We start from the raw sequence: 15,572 nt of genomic DNA on the forward strand, positions 1-15,572 counted from the left end.
TGTGCTAGTAGGCGGGGCTTCATTCGCCATATTGACCATTACACTTTTCCCCATTTAAAACTATACGAGTGACATGTCTTGTGTCTTCTATAGTCTTTAATAATATTGACCTTAAAATGGTTTCAAAAAAAATGTAAAACTGCTTTTATTCTAGCTGAAATAAAACATATTAGACTTAGAAGAAAAAATATTTTAGGAATTACTGTGAAAAATTCCTTGCTGAGTTCAACATCATTTGGGAAAAAGAAAATAAATTCACAGGAGGGCGAATAATTTTGACTTCATCTGTATGTTGGGTGATATCAATGAAATTTTTACAATTTTAAACAAATAAAGTGCTCGCTTACCTTTGTGGGTGACCTGAAAGATACAAACAGAGATACGAGTGAACAGATGGTTTTAAATCAAAAGAACAAAAGGTCAGGCTTTATTTTAAAGTATAATTATATCGCTATTAATACGCCAATAAACTAGGACTTTTAGCTCAATAAACTACAAATTTATTGCTTATTAATAGATGGTAAGGTAGTAGTTAGGTTTAGGTATTATGATTGTAGTATAAGATCATACTTTATAAGTACTAATAAACAGCCAATATAATAATAATAATAATAATAATAATAATAATAATAATAATAAGCCAGTAGTTAATAGTGGAAATACTTAAAATGAAGTGTTACTGACCGAAATGTTGATGAGATTATTTAAATTGTACTTACCCATCTCTAAAGAAATCCATGGAGGAAGAGAAGAGAAACATAGGATTAATATTAATGCACACATGTTTTTTTTAAAGACTTTCTGATTTTTAAATACAAAAAAGGCAAAGGCACGCCATGGTTATGTGCCTTGCTTTAGTTCTTTTTTATTATAATGCTAAAATTAGTGATATTTTCCATGCACTTACTAAAGTAACTACAGTGAATTATGCATAAATACATGTAATTAACCCTAAACCTAACCCCCATTCTAACCCCAACCATATAGTAAGTGTGTGCAGTTAATGAATACTACTTAGTAATTATTAAATGACTAGTTATACTGTAACTGTCACCGTACAATAAAGTGTAACCAGATTTTCTACGCTGCAAAAATCCTTCATGTTGACCCCAACACATCTTGATTAAGTTTTTTTTATAAACTTAAGTGAATTGAACATAAAACACTTTAGTTGTCCCCACAAAAAACTGAAGAATTACGTTGATTCAGCTCATTTTAAATAGGTAGTTTGAACAAGCAGCAGAAATAATTGTTTTGAGTGTATCAAATGCAGTGTGTTTTATTTCCCCTCGAACATTCAAAGTGATTTAGGATGAGTTCAGAGGTCTCGTACCCTTTCTTCCCCTCTAGACTGTTCATATGTGTCTCCAGTGACTCCAGAATACTGCTGGGTGCCTGAAGACCACAGAATAAAACACACATATCAGTGATGAGCAGATCAAATATTTAATTTCAGTATCTCTTAAAGTTCCACTGCAAATCCAAACAATAAGAACACCACATCAACAACAAAAAGAGCTGAAAACCTTTACTTAAACCACTCGCAGCACTGCAAAATCAATAACCAAAGGACAGTGCTGTACTTCAGTGCATTGCCTTTTCCAGCTTCTGAACGAAAGGCTAATTGTGATGAGACCTCTTAGTGTTAGAAAAAAAAGCCAAGTCTTATTCATATATATATAGCACTTTATAAAAGCAATTTATGGGATTCAAAGCAGCTTTAGAGTCATAAACTCACATTAACAGTGGGAATGTTATAAAGAAAAATGTATATATTTATTTTGTAATCTCTAAGCAGCTCTGAAAAGTCAACCGCGTCATTATTCTGTCCAATACAGATTGTGTTGATACAATTCAATTCAATAACCGTGCCAGAGTGTTGCAGGTCATAAATTATGAAACAACTTCAACAGCAACTGCAGAGAAGACAATAGGGTAACACTGTATACCAAGGTCTCATTTGTTAACATTAGCTAATGCTTTCATTAACATGAATTAACTTGGAGCAAGGTATTTTTAACAGCAGTTAGTCATTTTAATGTTAGTCAATAGAATCCAGTAGTTTATTATTACTTCATGTTAACATACAGTTGAAGTCAGAATTATTAGCCCCTCTGTTTATTTTATTCCCCAATTTCTGTTTAACGGAGAGAAGATTTATTCAACACATTTCTAAACATAATAGTTTTAATAACTCATCTCTAATAACTGATTTATTTTATCTTTGTCATGATGACAGTAAATAATATTTGACTAGATATTTTTCAAGACACTTCTATACAGCTTAAAGTGACATTTAAAGGCTTAACTGGGTTAATTGGGTTAACTAGGCAGGTTAGAGTAATTAGGCAAGTCATTGTATAACGATGGTTTGTTCTGTAGACTATCTAAAAAATATAGCTTAACGGGGCTAATAATATTGACCTTAAAATGGTTTTAAAAAATTAAAACCTGCTTTTATTCTAGCCGAAATAAAACAAATAAGACTTTCTCCAGAAGAAAAAATATTATCAGACATACTGTGAACATTTCCTTGCTCTATTAAACATCATTTTGGATATTTTAAAAAGAATTCAAAGAGAGGCTAATAATTCTGACTTCAACTGTATATCACAGTAGATTTTAACAATGTATTATGTATATGGCAGTTCATTCCGCTGTGGCGACCTCTGATGGATAACGGGACTAAGCCGAAGAAAATTAAATGAATTAATATACAAAATGACCTCTTGAAACATTATAGCATAATGTTGCATGGTCCAGGGTCACAGATGTTTTTAATATTATCTTTTAAAGGCTTAATAGACCCAAAAAGACAAAGATTTGCTGTTAATTAACTCACTCTTCATCCCATTCAAAACAAAGCTGACTTGAAGGTGAGTAAATACCAGCAAAATCTATAAGCTCTCACTACTTTGTGCATCCTGTGAATTTTCTTTTCTTTTTCAAATATTTCCCAAATGAAGTTTAACAAAGCGAGGCATTTTTCACAGTATCTCCTAGAATTTCTTGTCTTATGGAGAAAGTCTTATGTATTTTATTTCGGCTTTCAGTTTTTAAAGCCATTTTAAGGTCAATATTATTAACCCCTCTTATGCAATATTTGTTTTAATTGTCTACAGAGCAAACCATTGTTATTCAATGACTTGCCTAATTACCCTAAATTGCCTAATTAACCTAGTTAAGCCTTTAAATGTCACTTTAAGCTGAATATCTTGAAAAATATCTAGTAACATATTATTTACTGTCATCATTGAGTTATTAAAAGTATTATGTTGAGAAATGTGCTTCTCTCTGTTAAACAGAAATTGGGGAAAAATAAAGAATTAAAATTTAACAGGAGGGCTTATAATTCTCAACTGTATATGAATCAGTAGTGTTTTGTGATTAAATAGCCCACATAAGAGAGATTTCAGGTAAAAACAATGCACTGGGATGTACAGTTCACTGCGTCCCATATCAGTCTTATGGTTACCGGCTCTTCGTTGTGGCAGTCTTTAAAAGGACAGTCTTCACTGTCTGAATCTGCTAGATCTGCAACTACGCCGGGATGCAGACACTGGGAATTCCCACAAGGAAGGCAATTATGGCGCTCAGTTAGCATGGATGAAAAGCTCTTTGACACTCACACAGATTTACTTCATTACTGTAAAAGCCTTGTAGACCGTGCTATAGTGTTTTCACAATCCATCGACATCTAGAAATCAATATTAGCCTTGATTCTTACACTGCTTTTCTTACTTCTTAGAGCTATTTCTAGTCAAGTAAAAAGTAAAAGTAATATGTCAGATAATATGTCCGAATTAAAAGACTTTACTCTTAAAACAAGCTAAATAATCTGCTAATGGAGGAAGCAAAATAACAATATTTGAAAGCAAAAGCAAGAGTTTTTTATTCTAGATTATTTTGCTCGTTTTAAGTAAACTCACTTAATTTTTTTTTTAACAAGTGTTTTTATTAGTTTTACATTTTCCAATAATTACCAAAGAACACAACAATAAAAAATACAAGGAATAAGCATTATTATACAAAGAAAATAATGGTTATAATAATTAAAATAAACAAAAATAGATCAATAGAATAAATAAAAAAAGAGACAGTCAATAGGGGAAGTGAGCATTTTAAGCATCAGAATCTGCATTATATTGGTCCAGGAGATCAAGAAATGGTTGCCATATATTGTAAAACTTAGCAAGATTATCAATAATTCCATAACGGACTCTTTCCATGTGCAATATTTGAGTAAGAAAAGTTAACCATGTCTTAAATTGAGGAACCGAATCTGATTTCCACAGTTTTAGAATGACATTCTTAGCAATAATTATTCCATAAATTATGGTGCTTTGTATGGACACATTATGATCCATCAGAGAACTAGAGTACCCAAATATAGCAATCTCTGGGTCGGGTGTAAAGGTAAAACCATACATATCGGAAAACTATTTAAATATGTCACACCAGAAACCATAAAGTTTTGGACACGTCCAAAAAAGGTGGGTCAGGGAGCCTTCAGCAGACTTACACCGGTCACATGTAGGGGAGATGGTAGGAAAAATTCTGTGTAATTTAGATTTTGAGTAGTGCAGTCTATGCATTACTTTAAATTGAATTAACTGATGCCTGGAATTAATAGAACAAGATCGAATGCTACTGAGACTTTCCTCCCATGTATCAGTCTCAATCTTTATACCCAGTTCCTCTTCCCAAGCATTCTTCAAATGAACTGTAGAGTGACTCAGTTCTTAAGAAAACACATCTACAAAATCTGAAGTCAAATGTTTGGAATCAGGTGAGATCAATAGTAGCCTGTAAACCTTTCTTTCATCTGGCAGCGATTCAAAATTGGGAAAACTCACTTAATTTTGACGTATTATTTCAGAAAACAAGACTATATTTTTTACTTGTCTGGAAAATGCTTCTTGGTTTAAGAATATTTAGACATTTGGACTAGAAATTAGATAAAAATATATAACAATTATAGCTTGTGACACACTAAACACATGGAAATGCCATAGCTGACTTACATAGGAGATGTCAGGGATGTCATTCTTATCCACTCCTACTTGCTGCGGAACAAACACAGTAATCATGTTGTGAATTGATGTTGTATACACATATAATTGACTTTCACACATCTCCGCTTCCCACCTCACCTCAGCGATTTTCATGAACTCTGCAATTTTGGTCACTCGGGTCAGAAATTTCTTGTAAATCTCCAGAGAATCCTTGCACTCCGACTTCTTCATTTTGAAATATTTCTCTGAATAACCAAAAAAAAAGGGATAGTTTAAGAAATGTTTAAAAAAATACATGCAATGCAGTTAATATGTTATTTATCACATGCCTAGTAGATTGATAATGCCGTCATTGTAGGAGGCGAAGAGCTTTATCAGATCCTTAAAGAGAAGCAGGAACGCTGCGTTTATAATGCCGTTGTTCAAGTCTTTAGGATGAACCTGTGTTAAAAAAAAGACAAGATTTAAGTTCAACCTCCTTAATTTATTAAGTCTTAATCTGGCCTTCTCACTGGTTTAAAGTATATGTGTATATGTTAATGTGCTCCTGTAATCTTTAATCAAAATAACTTCTGTTTACTAGTGTGAGGGCGGGATTTAAACCTGTCAATCGCATGGGATCAACCAATAGCAGACCACACTGAACTGGTCAACTCCAGAAGTACAAACTTAAGTCCCGCCTTAAATTATTTTATTGTTTAAGAAGATGTTTCACGTGAATATGAGTCACAATATAGAAAAGATGTCTTCAGAGCAGATGTTACTCACGTCAAACTCCAGCAGCGTGTCCACTTGAGTCTGCAGGGCTGGCATGGCCTTTAAAAGCTTCTCAGTAGCCATAGTCCTCATCACACCCTCAGCTCTGAAAACACACACACAGGAGAAAGCTCACTGAACTGCACTAAACTTACATTTCAGGTTTACTACTGCATATAATTGCTGAAAGTCCTGAAAACCACTCAAGCACTAGATTGCTTTAGGTGCTCTATGCTAGTTTGTAACCGCAGATGGCCCTCTGGGCTAGTTTGCAACAGCAGACAGCGCTCTAGGCTGGTTTGTAACTGCAGATGGCGCTCTAGGCTATTTTGTAAGAGCAGATTGGGCTCCAGACTATTTTGTAAGAGCAGATGGCGCTCTAGGCTATTTTGTAACAGCAGATGGTACTCTAGACTAGTTTGTAACAGCAGACAATACTCTAGACTAGTTTGTATAGCAGACAGTACTCTAGGCTAGTTTGTAACAGCAGATGGTACTCTAGGCTAGTTTGTATAGCAGACAGTACTCTAGACTAGTTTGTAACAGCAGATGGTACTCTAGGCTAGTTTGTAGCTGCAGATGGTGCTCTAGGCTGGTTTGAAACTGCAGATGGCGCTCTAGACTATTTTGTAAGAGCAGATTGCGCTCTAGACTATTTTGTAACAGCACATGGCGCTCTAGGCTGTTTTGTAACAGCAGACGGTACTCTAGACTAGGTTGTAACAGCAGATGGTACTCTAGGCTAGTTTGTAACAGCAGACAGTACTCTAGACTAGTTTGTAACTGCAGATGGCCCTCTAGGCTAGTTTGTAACAGCAGATGGCGCTCTAGGCTATTTTGTAACAGCAGACGGTACTCTAGACTAGGTTTTAACAGCAGATGGTACTCAAGGCTATTTTGTAAAAGCAGATGGCGCTCTAGGCTATTTTGTAACAGCAAACAGTACTCTAGACTAGTTTGTAACAGCAGACAGTACTCTAGGCTAGTTTGTAACTGCAGATGGTACTCTAGGCTAGTTTGTAACAACAGACAGCGATCTAGGTTAGTTTGTAACTGCAGATGGCGCTCTAGGTTAGTTTATAACTACAGATTGTGCTCTAGGTTAGTTTGTAACAACAGACGGCGCTCTAGGTTAGTTTGTAACTACAGATGGCGCTCTAGGTTAGTTTGTAACAACAGACAGCGATCTAGGTTAGTTTGTAACTGAAGATGGCGCTCTAGGCTATATTTTAACAGCAGACAGCACTTTAGGCTAGTTTGTAACAACAGATGGCGCTCTGGGCTAGTTTTTGATGGCAGATGGTGGTCTAGGCTAGCAGATGCAGCTCTAGACTAGTTTGTAACTGCAGATGGCGCTCTAGGCTAGTTTTTGATGGCAGATGGTGGTCTAGGCTAGCAGATGCAGCTCTAAACTAGTTTTTAACAGCAAATGTAGTAACTATGGGTTAGCAAATGTGTCCTTCTGTTCCCAGAAGCAATCAACATACCCCTTCTTAACTCGAGTAAAGTCGAAGGCCATGGCGCGGTAAGCATATGCCTTCTCATTCAAGTACCGTGCATATCGTCTGATGAATGTAGACATGTCATAACCTTGAGAACAGAAACAAATAACCAACATTAGTTTAAGTTTATGCAACACATTTTGTTACAACACACTACATATTTGGATTGAAGTTTCTGTAAACACTCACAGACTGCTGCACAGAAACTCACCATGGGTTCCTGTTTTGTCAATAAAGTTGCTGAGATTGAACAGGGAAGTCCTCGAGGCCAAATACTGGATGAATCTCTGCAGGGATTTAAAATGGAGAAATCTCAAAACATTTAACTTATGTAATTTCTTATAAAATGGATAATAGCAACCCAGGCTCATTCTGAAAACGTACAGATATATACATTTCTGGAGAGCGCCAATACATCCCGGTCAGCTGGTAAGCGCTAAAAGGATCTGCATCACACCGCCCTGAAGCGTTCATTTTAAAGACGAAATGCAGCCATACGTACTTCTGGTTACATAATTCGCGATCTCCAGAAATGTATATAGGGCTACGTTTTCAGAATGAGCCTATGTTGGATAATAGACAGTGAACTTGATAAAAGGAAAAAAATGTATTATGACTATATATATATATATATATATATATATATATATATATATATATATATATACACTATATATCAAAGATATTTAATCTAGGCTTTTTATTCACTTATAAACATTAATTGGTGGACAGAATTTATTGCATTTCTAATTTATTATTATACAAAAGCTGTATTTTCATTAATAACATTAACAAAGACTAAAAATATTGTAATACATGTTTTGTTCATTGTTTGTTATTAAACTTATATTATCTAAAGGAACCTTATTTAAAATATTCGGTAACACTTTACTTGAAGGAATAAGATTTTATGTACAGTATGCTTATGACAACTGTTATTAAGTGTCATTCGCTCAACTATGACATTTTAAATGCAAAGATGATATTGTTTGTTATGATAACTTGGTTTTTGTCTTTGTCATGACATTGTGACATTACCAAAACAACAAAGCTTGACATAAGTCTGTCATAAACATGATTATCATTAAGCCATTATAAATATGTCATGAATTTTATAACAGCATCATTAATATTTTTTTTACCTCAACTACAGTGGTACAAGCTGAATTTGTAATTAAAATGTAATTAAATGATAGGTGGGCATAGATACATTTTTTTAATCTAGATTAATCTCATCGCAATCTTGCAATTAATCTAGATGTATTAATGGGATTAATCAGTAAGATGTACTTGTGTTTACTGACTGTTTATTCAGTTATACATGAATTTTGAACTGTAGGCCTACATAAGCTCCAAACAGTGATTTTTAATTACCTTAATCCGAGTGAAGTCATAATTGAACTAAACAGAAATGGAAATAAGACGTTGATTATGCATATATTAGTAGCATTATCAAAGTAAACGCAGCGATCAAACTATTACCGTCATGTAGGACTTTTAGCCATATTTTCTGACAAGATCCACACACGCGGCTGTCATTAAAGGACCGCACATGCACTCACACACACACACACACACACATTGTGAAATGTGGACGTTTTTTTCTTTCCATTTGGGGTGCGTTATTAAATTCCATAACACTCTTCCACCAGTCCTTACTCCTTATTTGTGTCTAATACCCCAGTTTGTCACGGGGGCATGAATGAAATGTTAATGAGTTAAAGTGAAACTGCCGAACTGCAGTTAAAGTCACCCAAAATTACAGGAAACTCTTATATGAAAGCACTTCACGTAAACACCTTAATTATATTATTGTCTATTAAGGCAAATAACTAGATTACAGATGTCCATGTAAGCGTAGTCAGTACTGTCTTCGAAGTAAGTGAAAGATCCAGAAGGGCATCCTGCTGATTTGATTTAGAAGGGCACTTTTTTGTCAGATGGCTCACCGGTCAGGTATATATCCATGCTAAAAGTCATCATAGCTTGCGTAGAGTAGACCCAGCTCCCAACTTAACTGAGAATAGATTAACGGCGATATATTTTTTATCGTGCGACAAGAGTCTCGCGTTAACACAGCACGTTAACGCCGATAATGGCCCACCACTAAATTAAATATTAATGACGCTCTTATAAAATGAGTAATGACACTTTTAAGAGACATTTTAATGACAAATACAGTTTGTTCCACTAAAAACGTGATCAGAAAAAGTCAAAACAATGTCATCTTTGCATATAAAAGGAGATTTAATAAGTTATAATAATAATGTCATGTCATGATTATAAAGGTTTAATGACAGTCTTATTAACACTCCTTCAGGTAAAGTGTTACCAAATTTCAAGATGTTGACGGATTTAGATAAATAGATGTAAAGGAATAACTTTTAAACCGTAATTTCTCGCTGACCTCATTGCCGTAGATGCAGATGTGGTGGGTCGTGGTTAAAGCTTTGAACACCACCACCCAGCTGGCATTGGTGGATCTCTCAAATAGTGTGTCAGCCATCTGAGGGATGTTCACGTTTGTCTCGTTGGTGGTCGAGATCAGATCTGCACACAGAAACACACACACACACACACACATTTACCACCACAGCGCTATTCACTGCTATGGGGATGAAGGAGAGTTTTATGATTATTGAGCCAGCAGACGGATTCTCAAGGGGAAAATTCATAACAGCAATTGCATTAAGGAAGCAAGAAGCAGCCCCACGGAGACAAGCAACAAAATGACTGAGCATTTCTTTGCATGCGCGAAACAAAACCAGGAATTCACGAGGAGTGAAATGACAGAAATGTTATAGTTAGAAAACTCTGGTCATTCGATATTGTCTTTTTCAGCAAAATCAATGCAAATCAAATGTGTCGTGAGAATGTGGTTTGCTTTGATTTGGTTTAAGATCAATTTCAGTGGAAATTTAATGTTTAGAAACACACTGCACATGGATTGGGAAAGGAGTCAAAGTCAAAGTCAGCTTTATTGTCACATTTATTGTACAGAGAATCAAAAATTCCGTTACTCTCTGACCCTAGGTGCCTAACATATAATATAAATACAAAAAGTAGAGTTTTAGAAAGAACTTACAATAAATACAAATATACATAAAATGTAATCTAAAAATATACGTAAAAAATACTAATTTGTACTCGCATTTGATGGGTTTAAAATAAAGCCCTTAGAAGAAAACAAGCGAACAAACAAAAAAAAAACAGGAGCAAATTCTGCATGAAATACATGTCAGCTTAAAACTGGGTGAAAACATGTCCATTGTCACATTTTAAAAGAAAAGGTTTTGACTATTTGTCTAAGTTAAGGCTTTTTTGGTGATGGCAGCTTGCAGACGCCTCTCATATGGAGAATGAAGTCACATGCATTGCTCAGGTGTGATTTGTCCTTCAACAGTGTGTAAAAATCTAGATGGTTCTGTTGGGTCTTGTCTATCATTTGTCTAAATTTGATCTTTATTTTGTATTTTCTATTGGATTCGAGTTGAGTTGTTTCTCTGAAAGCGTTTGAGAGTTTCCTTGGCTGTGTTTTGGATCATTGTTTTGATGAAATGTCCACTCTGGTTTTATCTTCATCCTCCTGCTAATGTAGATGTTGGACTGAATCAGCTAATATTCATTTACACTGAGGAAGGGCAGAGGATTGCTGAAGAACTACTAAGAGATTTCAGGTGCTGTCTGGGCTTTCGCTGCCTTTCTACACCTTCCTTTCTTCATGTGTTTAATACTTTTTCCTTTGTCTTTCATTTTATTACACAAAACTTAATTTATAAACTAATTAGATTTGTTTTCTTTTCATATATGTGTTTCTTTGGTTGTTCTTCTGGTGAAAATTTCAAGTCAACAGCACCTTTAGAAATATGTTTTCGGAGAAAAATGGTGACGTGTTGAACACTTGTTTCCTCCGCTGTATATCTTTACACCTAGGCAATATCATTTACACCACTATCAGCAACTATTTTAACAATTTGAAAATTACTACAATTTTGTCAACCCAGTGTTATTCTGAAAACATACCCCATATACATTTCTGGAGAGAACAAAATACATCCCAGGAATTACATTTTTTTACAGATTTTGTTTTTCGTGAATCCACCAGAGGCCACTGTGTGCGCTTTTTCAGATCTCAAATTTCTCTCACAAGGGGCAGTCGCGTCTGCTGTTCTTACCTAAATCCACCAGGGGCCGCTGTCGACTGACTGTTTGACTGACTGACCAACCGACCAGTCCCCCCACACTTCGCCTTCCTTAAACCCAACCAATTCAATTCAATTTTCAATTCACCTTTATTTGTATAGCGCTTATACAATGTAGATTGTGTCAAAGCAGCTTCACATAAAAGGTCATAGTAAATAGTAAATAGGAACAGTGTAATTCAGTTTGTAGTGTTTAAGTTCAGTTCAGTTTAGCTCACTTCAAACCAATAGTGTTTTAAAAAGCACTGACTGAACCATCCACCTGTATCCTAAACCCAACTGCAGTGTTTTGAAAAGCAATCCAGAAAAAGAAAAGCCCCCTGATTTTTTTACTATATTTTCAGATTTGACCACATTCTCACCCTGTTATTTACGTGTTTATTTATTTTTTTTGGCTTCTGCTTTTGTCTCACCCGCTTTGTGGAACTGTTTTTCACCAGACTCGAACCCTGTTGTTGGGGCCAACTCAAGTCCTCCGACGTACATGTCGAGCTACTGGACAAACTGGTAACAGCGGAAAAGCTGTCCATACAGAGGTAAGCATTCCTTAAAAAAGGAACAGCGTCCTTACTGCCACATAGCATTCGTTTTAAAGATGAAATGCAGCCAAACATAGCTCTGGCTACATAATTCACGATCTCCAGAAATGTATATAGGGCTACAATTTCAGAATGAGCCTGTGTTCAATTTTGTATTTATTTTAATAAGTAGAGGTCAGAATAAGTCAATTATTTCTATTACCTTAAATGATGCTTATTTCAAACATAATTCGATTAGTTTTATTTTCACGGTTTATTTTAAATTTAAGATTTAATTTATAAAAGCAAAACTTTAATGCAGTTATTTTTTTGTAAACTAAAATTAGCATCAAAGGCGAAAACAAATCTTGAAAGTCCTTAAATGGGATTCATTTTCTTTAAACAATTTATAACTTATTTATACCACATAAATGTGAGGTGATCATGATGGACTTTCCTGCTGAAGGTTTTCTTAAACACCATATAAAGTTGTCAATATGGTAGTCATGGCTGCTATAAAGCACACTGCAGTGGAGTTAAGAAGCCAAGAATAGTCCAGATTAGCACACATTGAGCACGCAGTGTGTTACCACTAGTGCAATGTGTTGCCATGTAACATCTCGATATATTGAAGCGTATGGCACAGTATGTGGGTACATATGTAGGTTATGAATATGAGAGCAGGTGCAGCTCGTTGGGATTATGGAAGTGCTCAAGGCATGCTTCATGTGACCGGATTACAGACAGCGTAAATACAGACACACACATACACATGTCAGCACATGACTACACTCTCAGCCAATCGGGTGCTTTGGTCTCTTTACTACATGGTGCAAGATCATCCAAAACAACTGAGCTATATATAATACAGAAAAGGCATTTGAATTAACTCCAATTAATCAACAATTTTTAATGTCGTTCATTAATATTTAACACATTTAAGAATCAAACTCTCTCACAACTTTAATTCATAGCGTCTGTCTCCCAAGACCCTCTTGTGCAGAATGATACCATGTCATCATGATGTCACTCACTCCTCCCCCCGTCCTCATAATCTACTTCAGTTTCCATGACAACCACACCACCACCCCTCACGCCTTCCAATTCAACAGACAAATGACTGGAGTAAAAACTCGCACAACACATTTCATGCACACACTCTCAGCAATCTCAAAAGACTTGAATATTGGTAACATAAAGGTACATGTTGGTATCTGAACATTTGAATATTCTATCAAGCATTAATAAAAATAAATATCTCAATATTTGACAAGGGATTGTACTTGTTAGGTACTAATATGCACCTTCAAGTTACGAATAGGAAAAAGGCACATCTGCATAGACCGCTTTAGAACCCTTATTGCTAATGTGTCAAAAACATGCTCTAAGTAAAGCGATGTGCAGGCCAAAAGGTCTGTGCCGAGCTCAATTATGAATCTATGGATCTAGTGGGAAGCTAAAGTTGGCATCTTAAGCTCAAAGTGTGATTCCCTGGCCTTTAAATCCTCCACATGCATACCAGTGTCCTCACCTTTGGCTTTGTAAATAATGCATGCATGCTTTGGCTGATCGATTTATAATTCAGAAGGCCTTCTCCTGCAGGACACAGAGCTCCAGGCGGCACGAAGATGCTTTTGTAGCCTATGTGTCCTGTCTAAATGCTGTTGATGCCCCTCTGTCTTCTCTGTTTGTGTGTGTGCTTCTCTCGGTTTCTCAATTTCACACAAGCCACCCACATAAAGGCACTTCAGGGGTATATTCTGCTGTCAATTTGCTTTAGTAAATTCAATGAACTCTACACTCCTGCTTAGCCTATATAAATGCATTCTATAACAGGAAGAATTGCAGCCACAAAGCAGTATAAAGCATGCATAATGTGTGTTAATTGCACGGTAAACACTGCTTTTTTTGTAGCCTGTGTGGTGCTGAAGTGGACAGCGCCAGGGCGAGGAATGAATGAATGAATGCATGACTGAAGGAGAGTCAGAAATATCAGACTTACACTCCAGGTGCTTCTTCTTGGGCGCCATCACCTCGTGCGTGGTGGCTTTGCAAACGGCACGAGCCACATCGGAGCCGGTGAGCTGGTACTGCGCCGCGGCTATGCGATCCGTCAGAGTCTGTCCCGACATTTTCTCCCGGTAGCGTCGACAACCACCTCAAGAATCAACTTCAGGGGGAAGGACAGCCCAAATGCATATGAAATTAGCCGACAGATAAAGGAGACGGAATCCAAGGTGGATCTGTAGAAACCGACAATGTCAATACTATCTTGTCGTCCAACCGAAGCGTATTTAAAAGCGCGAGTCGAGCTTTTGTACTAGGATAAAATACGCTTATTGTAGGCTTTTATTGTGCATGGGTTGGTTTCAGCACCCTGGATAATGCCACTATTACGTAACGCCCTACGCCGAGCTATTTTTTTACTCTCGTGGGAAATAAATAATCAAATGAATACGTAAAACTGGCAGCGTTGATTATGATATGTACAAAACACACATCTAATCGAAACAACGTTTTGTGTTTATTATTATAATTATTATTATTGTGTTTTAATTAAATTAATCAAACAAACAAATAATCCGCCGTTGATTAAAACCTGATCGGGAATTCCGGTAATATTCGGTCGCAGCCCGTGTGTCCTTCCCGTCCGGTCGGATGGTGATGGGGATGATGACGCGTCTCTTTCTGGCCTTTTTAACGTCGAGACTATAAAACGACGATATATTTTCAGGTATCAAGCCTATATCGTGTATATTTTGGATGTTTAGTCGCTTATTTTCCTGGTAATGCAGGTTACGGTCCTGCCTTGTCGGTGGACCTGGTCAGGTGACGCATAACGGGCTCTTAAAGGGAAGCGGCGTCACACGGTCACGCGCCTTTAAGGGGTCTCTGCGCGTTCACAGTTCATCCGTCTGCATTCTGCTCCCTGAACGCAGAGGTAGATTCTCAGTCACGAGCGTTCATTTAGATACTCGAGTAGTTTGTTTGGGAATACATTTCACGATTTCCTCGTGGTTTGTTGCTTTTATTTGTGCACTGGTTAATATATAACGGTTCCCCTTGAAATTATGGATGGCGTGATGCTATCTGCATGTCAAAATATAATCTACACCTCTAATGACTGGACATCAGCTTTATCATTCGTCCACTAGATGGAGGCACTTCAACACTATTGGCTTTTTTAATTAAAGAATAATAACTTATTTACCAAAGAGACAATAGTTGATAGCTAGAATAAATCATAGCTGATTTAAAATTTCCAGATGATATGTGAATAAAACAAAGACATATTCAACGTTTAAGAGATTACTTTTATTTCGCATAACTTCTAATATAGCTTTTGTCAAAGTATGCAACTCCAATTTTTGACACAAATGCAAATGTATATCTGTTTTATTTTATATTTACTTTATTTTTTACTGGGTTGACACTGTTTTACAGTATATACATATGTATATACATATATATGTGTGTGTGTATATATGTATATGTATATATATGTGTATATATATATATGTGTATATGTGTATATATACATATATATATATATATATATATATATATATATATATATAT

At 36.0% G+C, this 15,572-nt stretch overlaps 1 protein-coding gene across 1 annotated transcript in view; it reads right to left on the reverse strand.

Annotated features, from left to right (window-relative positions):
- Positions 1–14,846, reverse strand: part of snap91b (synaptosome associated protein 91b) — a 39,057-nt gene extending 24,211 nt beyond the window's left edge. Inside the window, exons 1-11 of the mRNA XM_056456128.1 lie at positions 13,996–14,846; positions 9,681–9,823; positions 7,485–7,560; positions 7,259–7,361; positions 5,784–5,877; positions 5,345–5,456; positions 5,154–5,260; positions 5,025–5,066; positions 1,334–1,395; positions 720–725; positions 348–360 (exon numbers count right to left, since the gene is read on the reverse strand). Of these exons, the coding sequence (XP_056312103.1) occupies positions 348–360; positions 720–725; positions 1,334–1,395; positions 5,025–5,066; positions 5,154–5,260; positions 5,345–5,456; positions 5,784–5,877; positions 7,259–7,361; positions 7,485–7,560; positions 9,681–9,823; positions 13,996–14,125 (888 nt within the window). The 5' untranslated portion in view covers positions 14,126–14,846. The remainder of the gene's footprint in view (positions 1–347; positions 361–719; positions 726–1,333; positions 1,396–5,024; positions 5,067–5,153; positions 5,261–5,344; positions 5,457–5,783; positions 5,878–7,258; positions 7,362–7,484; positions 7,561–9,680; positions 9,824–13,995) is intronic.
- Positions 14,847–15,572: the final 726 nt, after the last annotated feature.

This window comes from Danio aesculapii, chromosome 4 (genome assembly GCF_903798145.1).
Source record: "Danio aesculapii chromosome 4, fDanAes4.1, whole genome shotgun sequence".
Lineage (NCBI taxonomy): Eukaryota > Metazoa > Chordata > Actinopteri > Cypriniformes > Danionidae > Danio > Danio aesculapii.